This window comes from Bufo gargarizans, chromosome 1, assembly GCF_014858855.1.
Source record: "Bufo gargarizans isolate SCDJY-AF-19 chromosome 1, ASM1485885v1, whole genome shotgun sequence".
Taxonomy (NCBI): Eukaryota; Metazoa; Chordata; class Amphibia; order Anura; family Bufonidae; genus Bufo; species Bufo gargarizans.
In genome coordinates, this window is record NC_058080.1 from 246,984,797 (window position 1) to 247,006,936 (window position 22,140).

The window sequence follows — 22,140 nt, forward strand, 5'->3', positions numbered from 1 at the left end:
AGGCTGGAGGATAGATCTGGTGCAGAGACAGAAACGTTTGTCTAGCTCTATACCAACCACCCTTTCAAGCAAGTGTAGAAACCCTAGTTGTACCAAACTGTGCCAAAATTGCTCAATTTTTAGACAGATTTTAAACGCAAACTCATTAGTGCATCTGGGCCACAGTCTTCCTAAACTAGACATACCTGAAGGGAAACCTCCTCCAAAGAACATGTTAAACAGATCCTCTGGAGTAATGTCTGCTTCAAAGCCCCTGTGATAGTCAAATCCACCGTTTCTGTGGTTGCTGTGGACTTGGTCCTCGCTTCCAGTTATATCATATTGCCTGCGTTTCTCTGGATTGCTTAGTACTGCATAAGCATTTCCAATCTCTATGACAGAAAGAAAACACCAAGTGATTTCATTACCCACAAATGCACATAGGACCATGGACCTCATAAAAGGCAGTCTGGTACCCACAACAAAAAATAGAAATGGGTGTCATTCTAAATAAAATGATGAAACCAGCAGAACGTTTCCCACTAATTTCCTCAAACAATTACATTCAGCGCATGTCAACCAGGCTCCAACTGTACTGAATCACAGAACAAAACCTTTAAAGGCTGAGGACACCTTTGAACTGGGAAAAATATTTCACATGTTTTACTGGTTACTTTGAGGCCAAAAAAAAAAAAGTTGAACTTCAGGCTGCAATTTTCATTCCTTCATTGATCTTCAGATGCCCCTTACAACCTGCCCCTAGTTTCAGACTTTTCTCATGTGGGAATGTCCATCCTAATAAGTTTTGGATGCCAGACCTGTGTGTCCAGAATGCTGCTACTTTGACTAGCTCTAAATGTATCAGCAAAGCTTCATTCCTGTATGGATTTCCCCTACTATAGCCCATGAGGGCTCTCCTCTAAATTGTGCCGACAGTAATGGACACTGAGGAGTGTGCGATTCCCATCCCTCTTTAGGGTGGTGCCACACACAGCTTTCTGTGGCAGTTTTTTTTAAGCAAAGCCAGAAGTGGGCTAGAGTAAATGAGAACTATAACCCTGGGTTCACACCTGAGCGTTTTACAGCGCGTTCAAACGCGCTGTAAAACGCTCAAGACATGAAATCCAATGCTTCCCTATGGGAATGGTTCACACCTGGGCGTTTTACAGCGCGTACGAACGCGCTGTAAAACGCCCGACGCTCAAACAAGTACTTGAGCTTCTTTGGGGCGTTTTGACGCGCGTTTGTGGCCATAGGACACTGCAGTCAATGACACAAACGCGCGTCAAACGCGCGTTTACTATTACAAAAAACGCGCATAAGAACGCGCGACAAAAACGCGCGTTTGAGAAACGCTCAGGTGTGAACCCAGGGTAAAGGAATGACTTATACTACGTCTTCCTGCTGGATCTACTTCAAGATTTGGCTCATAGAACTGAAAGAAAAAGCGCCACACAAAAAGCTGTGAGTGTCACCATCCTTAGTTTGCACCGAGTGCTTGGCTTTATCTTCACACTTGTAAACATCCTGTGCGATTTCCATTGCTTGGGTCTGCTTTTCTCTACTTCCATCTACAGCCTGTGTGATATGTCCTCCTTGAAGACCTGGATGCCTCCCCCTTTTAAGACCTTATCCACAAGACCATGTCCGTATTGTGGTCTGCAAATCACTGATCTGCAAAATATGGATCCCTTCCGTGTGCAGTCTAGAAACGTCCTATTCTTGTCTGAAATACAGACAAGAATAGGACATGTCCTATAATTTGCAGAACGGACACACTGATGTAGACAGCACATGGATGACATTCATGTGCTTTTTTTTAAAAAAAAAAAACAACACATTTTTGGCAGGCCCATAGAAATGAATCAGTCTGTCCGTGTGCAATCCGCAAAAAAATTTGGATCAGACATGGATGCGCATGGGGCCTTAGGCTTATTGCACACAAACGTGTGCGCCCTGTGGCCGTTGCTGTGGCACGCAAATTACGTCCGCAATGCACGAACACGACTGTGGGACAGCCGCAGCGGATCACGGACCCATTCACTTTAATGGGTCCGCGATACGCTCGTTCCGCAAAAAGATAGAACATGTCCTATATTTTTGCGGAACGGAAGTACAGGATGAAACCCCACGGAAGCACTCCGTTCCATGTTTCTGTTCCTCACCATTCCGCATCTCTGAATTTGCGGACCCATTGAAGTGAAGGAGCTCCCAACTCTCCCTTGACAGAATACGTCAGGGGGAGAAAAGGAATGTACAAACTGAATTTTTTCCCCTGAACCCTTTGCTCTCCCAGGAGATAAGCCACCACCAGAAGTGGCGTCTACTGGGGACCCCATTCACAACATATGCACACTTGACTAAACAGAACATGTATGTGTATGGCGTAGTCAGGAAAAATTGCAGTCTGCTGGACAATCAGGCCAGACATGATGACATTTACGCTGCCTGGCCTTGTCAATCAAAGTGCAGAGGGAGCAGTAGTTGCAGAGAGAACAGAGCCTCTAGGTGTAATGGCAAAGCCCCCGATGCTCCTAGAGGCTCATTTGCATATATGAAAACTTTATTTCTCAGCAATGTGGGCACATATGAACATGCGACCGACACAGATGCCTTCAGCTGCCAAGTGCATGCTTAACAGGTCAGCCAGTGTCATAGGTACAAATCTGCTAACAGATGTCCTCTAAAGAGGACCTTTTATCGGTCCAAACATTGTAAGATAATTATCAGGCTGTGTACAGCGGCGCCCCGGGATGTCACTGCACTTACTATTATTCCGGGGCACCACTCCGTTCTCCCGCTATGTCCCCCGGTATTTTCACTGATTTGGTTATACTGGGAGGAGTCTTCCTTGTTTCTCCCTGGGTTTTCCTTCTCCCAGGCTGTAGCGCTGTCCAATCGCAGCACAGAGCTCAGTGAAAATACCGGGGGACATAGCGGGAGAACGGAACGGCGCCCCGGGATGTCACTGCACTTACTATTATTCCGGGGCACCACTCCGTTCTCCCGCTATGTCCCCCGGTATTTTCACTGATTTGGTTATACTGGGAGGAGTCTTCCTTGTTTCTCCCTGGGTTTTCCTTCTCCCAGGCTGTAGCGCTGTCCAATCGCAGCACAGAGCTCAGTGAAAATACCGGGGGACATAGCGGGAGAACGGAACGACGCCCCGGGATGTCACTGCACTTACTATTATTCCGGGGCACCACTCCGCTCTCCCGCTGTGTCGCTCTACACAGCCTGATAGTTATCTTACAATGTTTGGACCAATGAAAGGTGCACTTTAACTTTGGATCACAGAATATAAATCACTGTATAGGTAGCATGAAATCGGTCATGTGATTGATAAAATATAGATCTAGCCCGGAGTGCAGGCATGGGCTTCATGAAAGTGTGCGTTGGAAAATGCCCAGACAGCCCTTCCAAAACAAGGACTCAGAAAAGAATAGTTTATTTTAAGATCCTGCTGTGGGGGAAAATGTGATGCTTTATCATAGGTTCTGCATTGCAGGGCTCTCGGAAAACTGATCATGTGATTAGAAGATAATGATGAACACGCAGAATGACACAACCAGCCGTGCTTACTTTTAAATGCCTCTGTGGCTCCCGGAGCATGATTTTTATCTGGATGAAACCTAAGTGCAAGCTTCCGATAAGCTTTCTTCAAGTCCTCCTCCCCTGCATCTTTACTCACTCCCAGCGCCTCATAATATGTTTTGCAGCTCTTTATCCTGCAAAAAAGACACAAAAGCAAAATACTGTTTATATATACACACAGTGGATATAAAAAGTCTACACACCCCTGTTAAAATGGCAGGTTTCTGTGATGTAAAAAAAATTAGACAAAAATAAATCATTTCAGATATTCCGCCTTTAATGATACCTATAAACTGTACCACTCAATTGAAAAACAAACTGAAATCTTTTAGGTGGAGGGAAGGAAACAAAAAAAAACTAAAAAACTAAAATAATGTGGTTGCATAAGTGTGCACACTAGGGCTGTAGCTACCGAATATTTGAATAATCGATTAGTTGTCGATAATTTCATCGATTAATCGGGGAAAAACACCAAAATGACAAAAAAAAGGGGTTTATATGATTTTACTTGAAAAAAAATTATGTTCAAAGGCCATATTAAAACAAATTGTGGATGACACTATTATGGGGGGAATCTGTGGATGACGCCGTTATGGGGAGGGGGGGGACCTGTGGATGACGCCGTTATGGGGAGGGGGGGGACCTGTGGATGACGCCGTTATGGGGAGGGGGGGGGACCTGTGGATGACGCCGTTATGGGGAGGGGGGGGGACCTGTGGATGACGCAGTTATCGGGAGGGGGGGGGGGGACCTGTGGATGACGCCGTTATGGGGAGGGGGGACCTGTGGATGACGCCGTTATGGGGAGGGGGGACCTGTGGATGAAGCCGTTATGGGGAGGGGGGACCTGTGGATGAAGCAGTTATGGGGAGGGGGGGGGGGGGGGATCTATGGATGACACTTTATAGCATATTAAAATGTGGTATCCACAAATTCCCACATAACAGAGCCATCCATAGATCCAGCGCCATCCACAGATCTCCCCCCCCCTCCCCATAACAGCGCCATCCACAGATCCCCCCCCTCCCCATAACAGCGCCATCCACAGATCCCCCTCCCATAACAGCGCCATCCACAGATCCCCCTCCCATAACAGCGCCATCCACAGATCCCACAATGAAGCTCCAGTAACAGGCAGCAGTGTAACGTCACTCACTCACGTGACGCGCCTGCTCTGCCCACTTTATGAATGGAGCCGGCACGTCACGTGAGTAAGTGACGTTACGCCGCCGCCCGCTCTGCCTGTTAATGGGGTTTCATTGTAAGGTAATAAAGATGCGCTGATTTAAAGTTAAAGTAAACCGCCCGCCCGCATAGCAACGAATCGGCCGACTATTCGATAACGGGAGTCGTCGACAACTAATTCCATTATCGAATATTATCGATAACTTCGATTAATCGTTGCAGCCCTAGTGCACACCCTCTTATAACTGGGGATGTATTTGTGTTCAGAATTAAGCAATTACATTCAAAATCCTGTTAAATAGGAGTCGGCATACACCTGCCATCATTTACAGTGCCTCTGATTAACCCCAAATAAAGTTCAGCTGCTCTAGTTGGTCTTCCCTGAAATTGTCTTAGTCGCATCCCACAGCAGAAGCCATGGTCCACAGAGAGCTTCCAAAGCATCAGAGGGATCTCATTGTTAAAAGGTATCAGTCAGAAGAAGGGTACAAAATAATTTCCAAGGCATTAGATATACCATGAAACACAGTGAAGACAGTCATCATCACGTGGAGAAAATATGGCACAAACAGTGACATTACCAAGAACTGGACGTCCCTCTAAAATTGATGAAAAGATAAGAAAACTGGTCTGGGAGGCTACCAAGAGGCCTACAGCAACATTAAAGGATCTGCAGGAATATCTGGCAAGTACTGGCTGTGTGGTACATGTGACAACAATCTCCCGTATTCTTCATATATCAAATTTATTAATAAAGGTTACGTTTTGGCATTTTTTCCAACCCTACTTCCAACCCTAAGCACAATTACCTTATTTTCTCTCATTTACATTTCTTCTTGTGACTTTAAAAACTGCATCAAAAAACCTGATTGTGTGGCTGTACCCTCAAGCATAATGAGCACAGGTCAGGGCCTTTGGTGGCCTACACCATTTTTTAGTGCTTGGACATTAGGGCCCTAGCAAAGGGATAAAAATAAGAACCGACGCTCACCTCTATGTAATTCTTAGAAAAAATTTTTAAAAAATGAGGAGAACGGGATAGAAAATGATAGTAGACCACCTGTAGTAGAGTACAGTACATATTTTAACAATGCTGTCTGTGTTCATAATGCAAGGTATCAGTGGTGACAGTATGGATTACATCAAATTTAGGGCTTATGCACATGACCATGTGCTGGCCGGGTCTGCAATGTACGGACACCGGCTGTTTGTGCATCACTTGAATGGGTCTGCAATCCGGAAGGTCAGTGTGGAACGGAGGCATGGAACCCCAAAGAAGCACTACGGAGTGCTTCCGTGGGTTTTCTGTCCGTGCTTACGCACCGCAAAAAAAAAATTGCATGCATGAGGAATGCCGGATGCAGATCGCAGATCCCATTCAAGTGAACGGGTCCGCAGACAGTGGGCACACGGTCATCGCCCGCGCATTGCGGTCCGGCCGTCACATGTTTGTGTGCACGAGCCCTTATGTGATACAAATCAGCTCTCGTAAACTGTAATGCGCAACCATCTTTCACCTATTGCACCTATCACCCCCAGCCCATAATGCACTCACGTGACCCGGTCCAATCTCCTCCCTCCAACTCCCCCCCCCCCCCCCAATCTTCTCACCTGTGGTGTATTCTGGAGCATGAACGCCCATCCACTTAGAATGGATAGAGAATGGGTGTATCCCCCATATCCTCCTGTTCCCTGTAGTGAAGCAGGGAAGATCCAGTGCATGCGCTGTTGAGCGCTCTTCAGCAGAATTATCAGCAAATGGACGCGAAGAAAGGTGAACGGACATGTGAGCGCGTTCCGGACCAGATAATAAGGACAGAAATAGTCAATAAAGTACATTACGAAGATAAAAATGGCTGCCTATTAGAGTTAATGAGAGGTAACATCCCGTTGAATGCATATAAACCATAGTGGTGGCTAATAAGTATGCAGCTCAGACCACGTTTATACAGAGACACGTGTGCACTAATCATGCCTTCACACATTCATCTGCCTAGAGACATGAAATAAAACCGCTTACCTTTTTACACCTTCCAACTGTTCCTTGGTAAAACTTTTGATGCTATCCCCAGTGGCACCGTCTTTCTCTGCGCTGGTTTTATTCGGCTCCACCCCATTCGACATCTTTGCACATTTTGGTCCATTTCCCGTCACTCCATCTTGCTTTTCAAGCTTCTCCAGAAGTTCTTAAAATAAAAGTAAAGACCATTAGTGAGAGATAAGAGGTGAATGCAATTATTTTATAGCCTTGAAACACATTTCAAACAATGAACCTCAAAATCATCTAGATTTTTACTAGAACTGCATTTCTATGCCCTTCCCGGTCCACCACTGTTAATAAATGGTCATATCCTATAGAACTCCATCTAGACTGGAAGAGAACTATACCCTACCAAGGTGCAATAGTATGCCGGGAGAAGTCCACAGGATTCGGCAGTACAATCTTCAGACGTCTGATGTCCTAGTGAGACATTAGGGCACAGCGCTACAGCCCCTTCATTTCAATGATCAGCGGGGATGTCAGTGTTTGTGCCGTGCATGCGAATACCCTGCCTGTTTTTACCATGAACTGACAGTTTTTTAATGTGTTACCACCTTCCATGTGTCCCTTTTTTCTTGCTAACCTAATGAACGCTTGTTCGCAAGCAGAACATAACAAACGTTTAAAAAAAAAAAAAAGCACAAAGCAATGAATGCAGGAACTGGACGCAGCCTACAAATGACAGGATGAAGGACTCAGGGAAAGTGAGAAGATCCAGCTGAAGAGGCTCGATCATAAGCAGTCCCATAGTAGTCTGTTAGCACCCATCTCCCAGCATTCACCGCAGCATCACAGTCTATACACCGTTTTCTCTGAGATGTGTGGCCGTCTTTAGATCAACAATTTTAGAATAATCTGATGGGGGGCAACTAACTGTCCCCAAAAGGCAGTGCACTTTATGTCAAAAACTTTCCTTAAAAAGCATCTGTCAGCAGATTTGTACCTATGACACTGGGTGACCTGTTCCATGTGCACTTGGCAGCTGAAGACATCTGTGTTGGTCCCAAGTTCATATGTGTCCTGAGAAAAATGATGTTTTCATATATGCAAATGAGACTAGAGGAGCAACGGGGGCGTTACCATTACACCTAGAGGCTCTGCTCTCTCTGCAACTGCCATTTCCTCTGCACTTTGACAGGTCCAGACAGCGAAAATATCATCACACTTAGTCCTGTCAATTAAAGTGCAGAGGACACGGCAGTTGCAGAAAGGTAGACTATAGGTGAAATGGCAACTATGGCAGTTGCTCCTAGAGGCTCATTTGTATATAGTAAAACAATTTTTCTCAGCCATACGGGCACATATGCATATAGGACCAACACAGATGTCTTCAGCTGCCAAGTGCACATGTAAGGCTACTTTCACACCTGCGTTAGGTGCGGATCTGTCTGGTTTCTGCACAGACAGATCCGCACCTATAATGCAAACACTTGTATCCGTTCAGAATGGATCCGTTTATATTATTCTTTTTAAAAAAAAAGCATAAGTTGAAACGGATCCGTCCCGACTTACATTGAAAGTCAATGGGGGACGGATCAGTTTTCAACTGCACCATATTGTCAGTGAAAACAGATCCATCTACAAACCGGATTCCAAAAAAGTTGGGACACTAAACAAATCGTGAATAAAAACTGAATGCAATGATGTGGAGATGGCAAATGTCAATATTTTATTTGTAATAGAACGTAGATGACAGATCAAACGTTTAATCCGAGTAAATGTATCATTTTAAAGGAAAAATACGTTGATTCAAATTTTCACGGTGTCAACAAATCCCCAAAAAGTTGGGACAAGTAGCAATAAGAGGCTGGAAAAAGTAAATTTGAGCATAACGAAGAGCTGGAAGACCAATTAACACTAATTAGGTCAATTGGCAACATGATTGGGTATAAAAAGAGCTTCTCAGAGTGGCAGTGTCTCTCAGAAGCCAAGATGGGTAGAGGATCACCAATTCCCACAATGTTGCGCAGAAAGATAGTGGAGCAATATCAGAAAGGTGTTAGCCAGCAAAAAATTGCAAAGACTTTGCATCTATCATCATCAACTGTGCATAACATCATCCGAAGATTCTGAGAATCTGGAACAATCTCTGTGCGTAAGGGTCAAGGCCGTAAAACCATACTGGATGCCCGTGATCTCCGGGCCCTTAAACGACACTGCACCACAAACAGGAATGCTACTGTAAAGGAAATCACAGAATGGGCTCAGGAATACTTCCAGAAACCATTGTCAGTGAACACAATCCACCGTGCCATCCGCCGTTGCCAGCTGAAACTCTACAGTGCAAAGAAGAAGCCATTTCTAAGCAAGATCCACAAGCTCAGGCGTTTTCATTGGGCCAGGGATCATTTAAAATGGAGTGTGGCAAAATGGAAGACTGTTCTGTGGTCAGATGAGTCACGATTCAAAGTTTTTTTGGAAATCTGGGACGCCATGTCATCCGGACCAAAGAGGACAAGGACAACCCAAGTTGTTATCAACGCTCAGTTCAGAAGCCTGCATCTCTGATGGTATGGGGTTGCATGAGTGCGTGTGGCATGGGCAGCCTGCATGTCTGGAAAGGCACCATCAATGCAGAAAAATATATTCGGGTTCTAGAACAACATATGCTCCCATCCAGACGTCATCTATTTCAGGGAAGACCCTGCATTTTTAAACAAGATAATGCCAGACCACATTCTGCATCAATCACAACATCATGGTTGCGTAGGAGAAGGATCCGGGTACTGAAATGGCCAATCTGCAGTCCAGATCTTTCACCTATAGAGAACATTTGGCGCATCATAAAGAGGAAGGTGCAACAAAGAAGGCCCAAGACGATTGAACAGTTAGAGGCCTGTATTAGACAAGAATGGGAGAGCATTCCTATTTCTAAACTTGAGAAACTTGTCTCCTCGGTCCCCAGACGTCTGTTGAATGTTGTAAGAAGAAGGGGAGATGCCACACAGTGGTGAAAATGGCCTTGTCCCAACTTTTTGGGGATTTGTTGACACCATCAAATTCTGATTCAACATAATTTTTCTCTTAAAATGGTACATTTTCTCAGTTTAAACTTTTGTTCCGTGATTTATGTTCTATTCTGAATAAAATATTAGAAGTTGGCACCTCCACATCATTGCATTCAGTTTTTATTCACGATTTGTATAGTGTCCCAACTTTTTGGGAATCCGGTTTGTACATTGACTTACATTGTAAGTCAGGATGGATCCGTTTGGCTTCGCATCACCAGGCGGACACCAAAATGCCGCAAGCAGCGTTTTGGTGTCCATCTCCAGAGCAGAATGGAGGCGGAACAGAGACAAACTGATGCATTCTGAACAGATCCTTATCCATTCAGAATGCATTGGGGCTGAACTGATCCGTTTGTGAGATCTCTGAAACGGAATTCAAAACGCCAGTGTGAAAGCAGCCTAACAGTAGATGCCCTTTAAAGAGAAACCCCAGCAGACAGATGAAGTCATTACCCACTCCCTGATCTGGCCCATATTATAACACCGGCCCAAATTCACTATTGACTTTGTCTACAATTTTGTCGCAAAAAGTTGCATCTTGTGTTTTAAGCAGTTTCTTCTACTTGCCCCATGAAGGGGCGTGACTTATCAGGAAAGGAGGTATAGCCTAAAATCCGACTTTTTGTGCCCAAATTTCTGTTGTAAAAATCTGAAAGAAGGTAAAATTACTAATACTTGTCTTAAACGTTTATCATATCAGATTTATCATATCTGGCACGATCTTCTGATTTCCTCTATGCATCCTTGCTTTTCAGAGGAGAACCATCCAGCTTCTATCATAGCTGTCTATCGGCAGCAGTTCTATACCATGTCCCACAAATTTCTGCAATATATGGCCAGATCACATCCGGCATGAACTACTGGATGCTCAGGAACCAGTGAGGTAGAGAAGACTGTTCCCTGCGCAGCAGCATGCATGTCACAGGCAGTAGGTGGCAGATTTACGGCTGTCACCCGCTACATTGTAGAGGTGTTGCTACGCAGCTAAGAATCGCTCAAAGAAACTCAGGGGTGAAGACCTGCAGAGCAATAAGCACTAGTGTCACACTGGAGAGTTTACAGCGGAATTAACTAAAATCTATGCAATCTGCCTGCTGGCTCAGAGCCAGCACAACCCAGGGCAGGGATCACACTTCATCAGATGGGGTATGAAAGACCAAGCCATCCAGTCCATCCATTGCTGTCCTGATAGATCTCCACATCATAGGAGCACCAAGTGGAGACTGATCCTACTGAGGACGGAGTGACCAATTCAGTGTTTTCCCATACTTTATAAATGATGCAAATAAAGTCGTCTTATCGTTCTGAAGCACTTGATCACCAGACAGAACGCTAGAAGGCATCTCAGTAAAGTGTTAATTAATTAATAAAAGCACCGGGTCCTATTACTCAGTCAGAAGCCAAGTCATTGCATATAGTACAGACACCATCACCTGAGCCAGTCTAACCTCTCAAAAACTTGTTTAGGTCACAACCTAGAAGAAATTTCGCAAGACGTTGACATACAAACATATGCATGTAACATACCCAAGGAATACATACAAAAATATACAAAAAACAGGTCTCAGTACAGCTCCCAGACTCCCACCATGTAAGTTTGGGTAACAGTGCATATGAAGAACACTCAGTGAACTCCCATGAGCCCAACAGATCCCAAATCGTCCGGTTGGCATCCACCAGGCAGTAATCAGTATATCCAGCTAAGATTTCCAACACTGTTGGTTATAAAAGAAAAAATACCATTCAGTACGTGCTTCTATTACAAGGTGGTCTGTGAACACAGTATGGTACACACGGTATGGAATTTTATCTGCAACTAATGTGCCCAACATGATCCAGGAGGAACCTAAGCATCATTATACTTTATACCCAACTTGAAGGGGTATGTGATGCGAATCAAGACAGTGAATAATCTTCTGAGGAGTGGACGTCCCAGCAATTTCACCCCAAAGTCAGACCATTTAATGCAAAACTGCAAAAGACCCAACAGCTACATCAACACTACAGGCATCAGTATGGAAGTTCAAGTTCATGAGAGTAGAATTAGAAAAAGATTCAACAATGATGGCTTTTTTTGAAGGGTTGTTTTGAGAAAGGTTCTTCTTTCTAAAAAGAACATGACAAAAGGACAAAATGCAAAGTTGCATCTGAACAAACCACAAGACTTCTGGAACAACGTTCTTTGGATAGAGAGTGGAGATGTTTGGCCACAACACACAGGGCCACATTTGGCAAAACCCAAACAAAGAAAATCAGCACAAATACCTCATATCAACTGTCAAGCACAATGATGAAGGGGTGATGATTTGGGCTTGTTTTGCAGCCACAGGACCTGGGCAACTTGCAGTCATTGAGTCGACCCTGAACTCCTCTATATACAAAAGTATTCTAGAGTCAAATGTAAGGCCTAGTATCCAACAATAAAGCTTGGCCCAAACTGGGTCATGCAACAGGACAATGATCTCAAGCCCACCAGCAATTCTACAACATGAATGAATGAAAAAGAAAAGCATTCAGGTGTTGTAGTAGCCCAGTCAAAGTCTAGACCTCAACCCAATTGAAATGCTGTTGCAGGATCTTAAAAAGGTTGTGCACATTTAGGGGGGTTTGGCAAACCCTCCCTCCTGGTTAGACCTGTGAACGAAAGCATACTTACTTGCTTCCTGGCGTTGGCTCCCAGCTCCACGGGGATGTAAACTTCCAATCGCTGGCCGCAGTGGTGATCTGCTCCCCTTGTGTCATGACAAACGGTCATGTGAAGTAAAGGGAGCAGGTCTCCGCTGCAACGAAAACAGGAGGTTTACATCCAAGAAGCCCAGCAGAGCAGCCATGGCGCCAGGCAGTTCAATTTATTGGGGGGATAAGCCAATGCCAGGTGTCTGGAAGTAGTTTTCTCTCCTCTCTTCCCATTCTCAACATGGCCGCGCATGCACATGTATGGGAGGATCGGGAAAGATAGCTATTGTCCACACATCTATACTAAGCCGACAAATAGTGCTCAGCGCTGCAAGCTGACAATGACGCAAGTGCATTTACGGTAATACACATCCTCCTCCACCACTTCGAGCTCATTCACATCTGTACTTATTTCTTAAAGGTGACCGTGCTGCCAGGTACAAGTAAAGGCTTCTCCGCTAGGTCAGATTATAGCAGGCTCTTCTATGCAGCCAAACATCCGAGTTCCAACAGGGATAGTTTCGTCACAACCGATCCTTCTGTGGAGGTTAGAGTTCCGTGCACATAGTGAAGTTCTGCCACAAATCAATTATTTTAAAAGGTTTTATTATACTCACAAAGGAGATGTAAAAACGAACATCATGTGTCCTCCCAACCCAGGTTTCACCTTATTAGCTTAGTCAGGGGCGATAATTCCATCCACATCAGGGTGCGCTTTAGGTTAGACATAACCAAACCCCTCCTCTCAAATCTTGTGCTCATTTCTACATCACAAATATTATAAAACATATTATATCTTGTAAAATATGGATAAAAACAACTTCCTCTTCATAAAACATTTCATTTGCACTATAATAAAACAAATACATAGCATAAGATCTTACAACTTGCCCAGACGCTGAATCTCTATTCATAAAATCATCACATGTCCACTCCGGACCAATAATACAATACTCCCCCCCCCCCCCCACTATGAAACCTGGGTCGGGCGGGCGCATGAGCGTGGATGTTTTGCTTAATGTTCGTTTTTACATCTCCTTTGTGAGTATAATAAAACCTTTTAAAATAATTGATTTGTGGCAGAACTTCACTATGTGCACGGAACTCTAACCTCCACAGAAGGATCGGTTGTGACGAAACTATCCCTGTTGGAACTCGGATGTTTGGCTGCATAGAAGAGCCTGCTATAATCTGACCTAGCGTAGAAGCCTTTACTTGTACCTGGCAGCGCGGTCACCTTTAAGAAATAAGTACAGATGTGAAATGAACCCACTTCACACGTGGATCAGCAGCGCCGACAAGACACCATTTTAGCATAAAAGAACTTTTGTTCCTTTTTTGTTTTGTGTTTTTTTATTAGTTTTCATTGGTTCATCATTCACATCAGTGTTGGAAGCTGCATTAGGAGCCTCCATGCTGTGTTCATTTGTCAGACGGATCCCATTGTAGTCAATGCCGTCCGTCAGGTGCTCATCGTGTGACCGCTCCAGCATTGCTGTTCCTATGGCTATGCAGAACAGTAGAAAGAAATAAGACGGGAATAAAGTACGGTATATAGGGACAGAGCAGGTGGCGGGGCAGTGTCACGTGGGTCTGAGAAGTCAGCAGGGTTATGGCTACATGATGGGGTCCTTATAAAGCACTGATCACGCCACTCCTACATAGGCCCATATATAACATCTGAAATCCCTCCCAATTGGCTGTGGACATGAATAGTGACCAAGATTTAAAGGGAATGTGTCATCAGAAAATTACCTGCTGTTTAAATCACTTTTCTATGTTTAACATATATTTAAATAATTTTTGATGAGATTTTTAACTTTCCAAATCACTTTTTATATTTAAACTAAAACCAAAAATCCAGCAGTGTTCACACTAGCCATTATGTCTAATAATTGGTGCGCTCCTTGGTCTGTACAGATCACTTTACTGCAGTTATCTGCTTATCCGTCATTCCAATCCTGTCTGTAATGATATCACCTCTGTGTATAGATAAGACAGGATCCAATGGGGCTGTCAAAGCATTTTGTTAATGTTGTTAAAATCAGCTGAGACAAGATGGCCGCCCCTATAATGAGGTTCAGAAAAGAAAAAAAAATATAAAAAAAATAAATAAAAAAAAAATCTATAAATCAGAAAATAAAGAGATTAGAAAAAATGCTCACGCACATAAACTTATTTTCTTTCCGTGTCTGTTCCGTTTTTTTGTGGACTGTTTACGGAACCATTCATTTCAACTGGTCCGCAAAAAGAAAGTACTCCGTGTGCATTCCATTTCTGTATGTCCGTATTTCCATTCCGCAAAAAAAAAAAAAAAAACAGAACATGTCCTATTACAGACAAGGATAGTACTGTTCTATGAAGGGCCAGCTGTTCTGTTCCACAAAATACGGAATGCACACGGATGTCATCCGTATTCTTTGCGGATTGAAAAATACATACGGTCATTTGCATGAGGCCTAACTGGCAGATAACATTTTTGGTGACACATTTCCTTTAAATCTGGAAGATGTCCATAAACAAAGTGGCCCCTGGGCGGCAGCATGCTGTGTGGGAAACTGCCCAGATGGCACACTACCACCTTGCCACCACATGATGCACATGCTCCTATTTTTGCCACCCCACTTGGGGTAATTTTGCAGTATGCAAATACAATCTTTAGAGAAGCAACTAAAATAAGAAGCAAAGTAAGAAAACAAGGCGACTTTGGTCCCGAGCTACGGGCACACTTGTGATAGCAGATCATCCTTTTTTCCCCTATTTACTAAAAGAATTTTAGAAACCACATGCGATTTTTTGCTGCGAGTTTCCTATAGAAACATTTGGATCATTAATGACGGTGCCACCAGCTGTACCTGTACAGACTTCGGTTACTCCTCAGGATAGATCTTCGACAAGAGGGGGTCCCACTCATGACAATCAGCCGTTTCACTGAAGCTCCTGTGCCGAGTTTACACAGCTCCGTCCATTGCGTAGAAGACATAGCCGCTAACAGCAGCATTGCTCCCACCGAAGTAAATGGGAGCAGTGCTGCAGTTAAAGGAGTTATCTTACCTAGAACACTTGTGGCACATTGCTAGGATATGCCACCAATGTCTGATAGGTGCAGGTCCCACACCTATCTCTAGAATGAAGCTTCCAAAAAGAACCAGAGCACACCATGCATGTGCCCATTCATTTCTATGGGAGCGACGAAAATAGGCAAGCTTTTTTCTGAAGTCCCATAGAAATAAATGGAGAACGCGGCCAACGCTCCAATAACGTCTATGGAGTGCCACCTCACCATCCCCTATGAGCCAAAACAGAGAACCACTATGTGTACTCCAGCCCTTCATGTATTAGGCTGGGGCTACACGGCGATCTTGGTCACACAACAGGTGTCACGGCAAAGTTTGATGTGTGGCCCCAGCCCTCATCTGAATGTCTTCTGTGCCATTTCATCAGCAGTGGCCAATGAAGGGGACAACACATTCACTGGGCAAAAAAATAAATAAAAACAATGACCGAGGGTGCCAGGAGCCAGACCCGCAATGATCAGCTGACTGTCATATCCACTGCATTCTTAAAGGGATGGTCTCTAAGGAGACCACTCTTTGAAGTAAATGGAACTATCTAACGTGAAAAAGAACGATACTTTCCGGGGGTCTGCAGAGTATTGCTCCACATCAGAACATGACCGCAGGTCGGCCATAAATTATATACAGGCTGGTATAGTCACACCTGAGGTATGCAGGAGGCATCTGTGGTTAGTACATGGCAGTCTGTCCGCAGGCCAAAAGGGGTAACTGCTAGGAATGGATGGTGGGTACAGGTCTATAATGTATTAGACTGGATGGCAGAGTGGCAGCTGTACTGGTAGTAACCTATGCCAGACCTGAGGGTTGGCATCAGCCCCCATACTACAGGACACCCCTGCCTCCATCCTTATCTGCATGTAGGGTAATGAGTTAATGTGAGGCGGGTATAGGAGGTCTATAATGTATCAGACTGGATGGTAAGTGACAGCTGTACTGGTCACCCATGGCAGGCCTGAGAGATACTACACAACACCCCTGTACACGACACCCCTGCCTCCATGTAGGGTGACAGCACAGCCAGTAGTCACCTCCATGCAGACACGTCAGCAGCACACACGCGTCACCTCCATGCAGACACGTCAGCAGCACACACGCGTCACCTCCATGCAGACACGTCAGCAGCACACACGCGTCACCTCCATGCAGACACGTCAGCAGCACACACGTATGACCCCAGACACGTCAGCAGCACACACGTATGACCCCAGACACGTCAGCAGCACACACGTATGACCCCAGACACGTCAGCAGCACACACGTATGACCCCAGACACGTCAGCAGCACACACGTATGACCCCAGACACGTCAGCAGCACACACGTATGACCCCAGACACGTCAGCAGCACACACGTCTGACCCCACACACGTCTGACCCCACACACGTCTGACCCCACACACGTCTGACCCCACACACGTCTGACCCCACACACGTCTGACCCCACACACGTCTGACCCCACACACGTCTGACCCCACACACGTCTGACCCCACACACGTCAGCAGCACACACGTATGACCCCAGACACGTCAGCAGCACACACGTATGACCCCACACATGTCAGCAGCACACACGCATGACCCCAGACACGTCAGCAGCACACACGTATGACCCCACACACGTATGACCCCACACACGTATGACCCCACACACGTCAGCAGCACACACATATGACCCCAGACCTGTCAGCAGCACACACGTATGACCCCACACACGTCAGCAGCACACACGTATGACCCCACACACGTCAGCAGCACACACGTATGACCCCACACATGTCAGCAGCACACACGCATGACCCCAGACACGTCAGCAGCACACACGTATGACCCCAGACACGTCAGCAGCACACACGTATGACCCCAGACCTGTCAGCAGCACACACGTATGACCCCACACATGTCAGCAGCACACACGTATGACCCCAGACCTGTCAGCAGCACACACGTATGACCCCACACACGTCAGCAGCACACACGTATGACCCCACACACGTCAGCAGCACACACGTATGACCCCACACATGTCAGCAGCACACACGCATGACCCCAGACACGTCAGCAGCACACACGTATGACCCCAGACACGTCAGCAGCACACACGTATGACCCCAGACCTGTCAGCAGCACACACGTATGACCCCACACATGTCAGCAGCACACACGTATGACCCCAGACCTGTCAGCAGCACACACGTATGACCCCACACACGTCAGCAGCACACACGTATGACCCCAGACACGTCAGCAGCACACACGTATGACCCCACACATGTCAGCAGCACACACGCATGACCCCAGACACGTCAGCAGCACACACGTATGACCCCAGACCTGTCAGCAGCACACAGGCCGCTCTCTGCTCACCTCGGGCTCCGCTGCTCGGGTACAGTCGCTCCGCTTTGCTGAGAAATTTGCGGGCTCTCCCCCAGTCCCCATCCAGCAGCGCCGCCTTCCCTATCTGCAGGCAGCGGTCAGCCTCGTCCTTGTTACTCTCCATGGTCCCGGGGCTCCTCTCCTCCTCCGGCCCCGGTAGGTCAGTCGGTAGGAAGAAGAAAGGGGAGGGATTAAGGACAGCCCCGCCTTCGTAAAGCTCCTCCTGGCGGCCGCCATCTTTGTACTCCGGTTAAGCTTGTGCTGTGAAGCCGCGACTGGAGTCTCGTTGCCACGCCCACTCCGTCATGTAAACACGGAAGAGCAGGAGCGGATGATGGCTGTGAGCCCCCGGGTCTGTGTGTACAGAGCCCAGAGGGGAAGCTACCATACTGGTGCTGTCTGACAGAACGGCTGCTTCCCTGGGGAATCTGTCACCAGGAAGTTCACTGTTAATCTATGGACGATGGGGGTCATTTATCATGCTCCCCCTTCCCCCACGCCAGTTTTTAGCGTTAAAAGTGGTTATCCGATATCTAAAATATTGGGGGGAATATTTTAGATATTGGATAATACACGTTTTGCAACTTTTTAAATGTCTGAGCGCCTAAATTTAAGTGCACACAACATTTTTACGCCACTGGAGAGTGGTGGTGGCATAGCGGAGGCATCGGCCCCAGCAAATTCACTTAGGCTACTTTCACACTCGCGTTTTGGCTTTCCGTTTCTGAGATCCGTTCAGGGCTCTCACAAGCGGTCCAAAACGGATCAGTTTTGCCCTAATGCATTCTGAATGGAAAAGGATCCGCTCAGAATGCATCAGTTTGCCTCCGTTCCGTCTCCATTCCGCTCTGGAGGCGGACACCAAAACGCTGCTTGTCCGTCTGATGAAACTGAGCCAAACGGATCCGTCCTGGCACACCATGTAAGTCAATGGGGACGGATCCGTTTTCTATGACACAATCTGGCACAATAGAAAACGGATCCGTCCTCCATTGACTTTCAATGGTGTTCAAGACAGATCCTTTTTGGCTACGTTACAGATAATACAAACGGATCTGTTCTGAACGGATGCAGACTATTTTATTATCTGAACGGATCTGTCTGTGCAGATCCATGACTGATCCGCACCAAACGTGAGTGTGAAAGTAGCCTTACATTTACACCTGTTTTCAGGCGTAAATGACGCCTGAAATCTAGACACATGGACTGGCGGAGGATAAGTCTAGCGCACATTTTGCCCCACCTATCTAACAGGCGACCTTGATTAGGTGGTACATACAGGTGTGCGTGCTCCTCCTCTCATCAGTTGCTGGATGCACATAGAGGTGACTAGGAGCAGAACACTATGGGCCAGATTTAGCATTAGCTCAGGTCAGAATAATGGAGTGAAAAAGTCCCCCCAAAAATGCGCAAACGCTAAAACTGCGCACAAATTTGCGACTTTTTTCTGCTCTGCACTATGCTCGCCAGTTTTCAGAAAGTGGGCGTGTTCTCTTATGTAAATGAATCTCTAGACAGATTTACTATTGGGACTATTTAAAAAGTTGCAAAAAAGTCGCAATTTCACTCCAGTGAGGACCATGCTTATCTTATGAGACTTTTTAATAGAACATGCGACTTTTTCATAAAAACATGCGACTTTTTCGTAAACATGTGCGACTTTTGTAAAGCTGCTTACTGACGGATAAACTGCTACCGTCAAACCACATTTATCACAGTCTTAAAGGGCCGATCATAAATCTGACTTGGCTAAAACTGACTTTAGCCATATGTGAAAGTGGAGTGAGCCGTCAGACTAATGATAAATCTGGCCCACTATATGTGAAGGATCTGCCCTCCGGAACGTAGATGCGAACAGCATAGGTAGGTTTGGAGTAGGATCTGATTGAGACCACCTTTGTGCGGGTAGGCGGGCACAGATGTGAGTGCTTAGTCCATATATAATGCTTGCATCTGTCGTGTTAGTGCATTATTATTTGTTTTCTGTGATTTTATTTTGATAAATGTAGCCATGGACATCCACATATTTATTAATCATATCGTGCATGATGTTTTGATCTTGTTATTTTTGCTTAGTTTGCAGTATACACTTGAGGGAGTGGCACCTTCAAATGTGAATGTGCTTCTGTTTTCTCCTGGGAGTAGCATTCTTGTGCACTTTTCACTGCCTATCTAACAGGCGACCTTGATTAGGTGGTACATACAGGTGTGCGTGCTCCTCCTCTCATCAGTTGCTGGATGCACACAGAGGTGACTAGGAGCAGAACACTATATGTGAAGGGTCTGCCCTCCGGAATGTAGATACCCAACAGCATAGGTAGGTTTAGAGTAGGACCTGACTGAGACCACCTTTGCGCGGGTAGGCGGGCACAGATGTGTTTTGATCCAAATATATTGGCTGAGAGTCTCAGATTTATCATTAGAGTGAGGGCTTAGTCCATATATAATGCTTGCATCTGTCGTGTTAGTGCATTATTATCTGTGATTTTATGGTGAGGCCTGCGCCTCCAGCAGCACAGGGACTATGAATGACCGGCATAAAACACCAATGACCTCATTGTCAGCTAAATGTAATGTTACATTTCACTTAGTGATCTGTTTCTTCATTCTGGAGAAAAGGTACTTTTAATCCATATGCAAATGAGCAGTTAAGTGCACAGAGGGTGGGCCCAAGCCACTCTGTGCACCTCTGCTCTGCCTGATTCATGCGCTAGCCTGAATCTCACTATTCAGTTAAGATGGCCGCCACTGCCCTCACCCTGAGGCTAATCCCGCCGGCCCTCACTAGCCAGTTACAATATCCCCCCAAAAGTGTCAGTAACCAGAGCCCTCCCCCTAAAGGGTTAATCTCCTGCAGCACAAAGGGGTCCTCTTACCACATGTTGCTCTCATTTATACACTGAGCAGACGGCAGATCTCCCTTCCCTGGTCTGTGCTGCTCCAACTCTGCATTCTCCAGCTCTGCTGAGTGAGGGAGCGTCTGCCAAGCGCAGGGACAGGGAGAAGTGCACACAGCCCAGGCACTGTTATCAGCTGCTGGGGAGGACCTGGCTTTAATCATTTACTTACAGTCCCTGGCTGTCAGTAATCTGACCTTGCACGCTGCCTGCTTCTGCATCCTCCGTCCTTTAACAAACAGATAGACGGACCCTGCCTAGGAACCCCATTTTAAGCACAGGTAAAAGAGCAGTACAGGGAACAAAACTGTGGAATTAAAAGGTAATTGAAAACACAGTGAAAAGTTGAAATAGGGCCAACTTTTTTTTTGGAGTATTGGATTGTGGTGATTAATATCTCCTTATATTAATCACCACAATCCAATACTCCAAAAAAAAAAAAAAAAAATACGACAGTTATACTTTAAACTATTACTTTGTTGAAGCACCTTTTGATTTTATTACAGCACCCAGTCTTTTTGGGTATGAGTCTATCAGCATGGCACATTTTGACTTGGCAAGGTTTGCCCTCTCTTCTTTGCAAAAACACTCCAAATCTGTCAGATTGCGAGGGCATCTCCTGGGCACAGCCCTCTTCAGAATACCCCACATATTTTCAATCGGATTCAGGTCTGGGCTCTGGCTGGGCCATTCCAAATCTTCTTCTGGTGAAGCCATTCCTTTGTTGATTTGAATGTATGCTTTGGGTCGTTGTCATGCTGAAAGATGAAGTTCCTCTTCATGTTCAGCTTTCTAGCAGAAGCCTGAAGGTTTTGTGCCAATATTGACTGGTATTTGTAACCATAAGACCCCTTATCCAAACCCTTTTTTTCTTTTTATCTCTGGTTAATGAGGGGATACTACCTAAAACGGCGACTTCCAGATTACATGGAAGAGATATTAAAGACTCTGCACTCAGGACTCGGAAAACCTCCCTCCAATAGAGTTGCACACTTGGACAGCTCCATATCATATGCAAATAATCTGCGGACTCTTCTCTACATTTCCAGTTTGATTCTCGCTCTTTATAGATCCTACTTAACAATATAGGGGTCATATATATTCTATGGATAATATTAAAATAAATTAACCTAAAGTTGCTGGAAATCGTTGTCTTTTTTATATATATTCACCCATTCTATTTTGTTTGATCCTATATCCTTTGCCCATTTTTTCTCACTATTAAATTTTAGTGTTTTCCCCAAACCCTTCCTTATTCTCCTATACACTTCGGAGATAGTCACCCATGTTGAGGTGTGTCGATAACA

At 45.5% G+C, this 22,140-nt stretch overlaps 1 protein-coding gene across 1 annotated transcript in view; it reads right to left on the bottom strand.

Annotated features, from left to right (window-relative positions):
• DNAJB14 (DnaJ heat shock protein family (Hsp40) member B14) overlaps positions 1–18,115 on the bottom strand; it is a 32,141-nt gene extending 14,026 nt beyond the window's left edge. Inside the window, exons 1-4 of the mRNA XM_044276176.1 lie at positions 17,928–18,115; positions 6,779–6,944; positions 3,562–3,707; positions 186–371 (exon numbers count right to left, since the gene is read on the bottom strand). Of these exons, the coding sequence (XP_044132111.1) occupies positions 186–371; positions 3,562–3,707; positions 6,779–6,944; positions 17,928–18,060 (631 nt within the window). The 5' untranslated portion in view covers positions 18,061–18,115. The remainder of the gene's footprint in view (positions 1–185; positions 372–3,561; positions 3,708–6,778; positions 6,945–17,927) is intronic.
• Between the last annotated feature and the right edge of the window lie 4,025 nt (positions 18,116–22,140).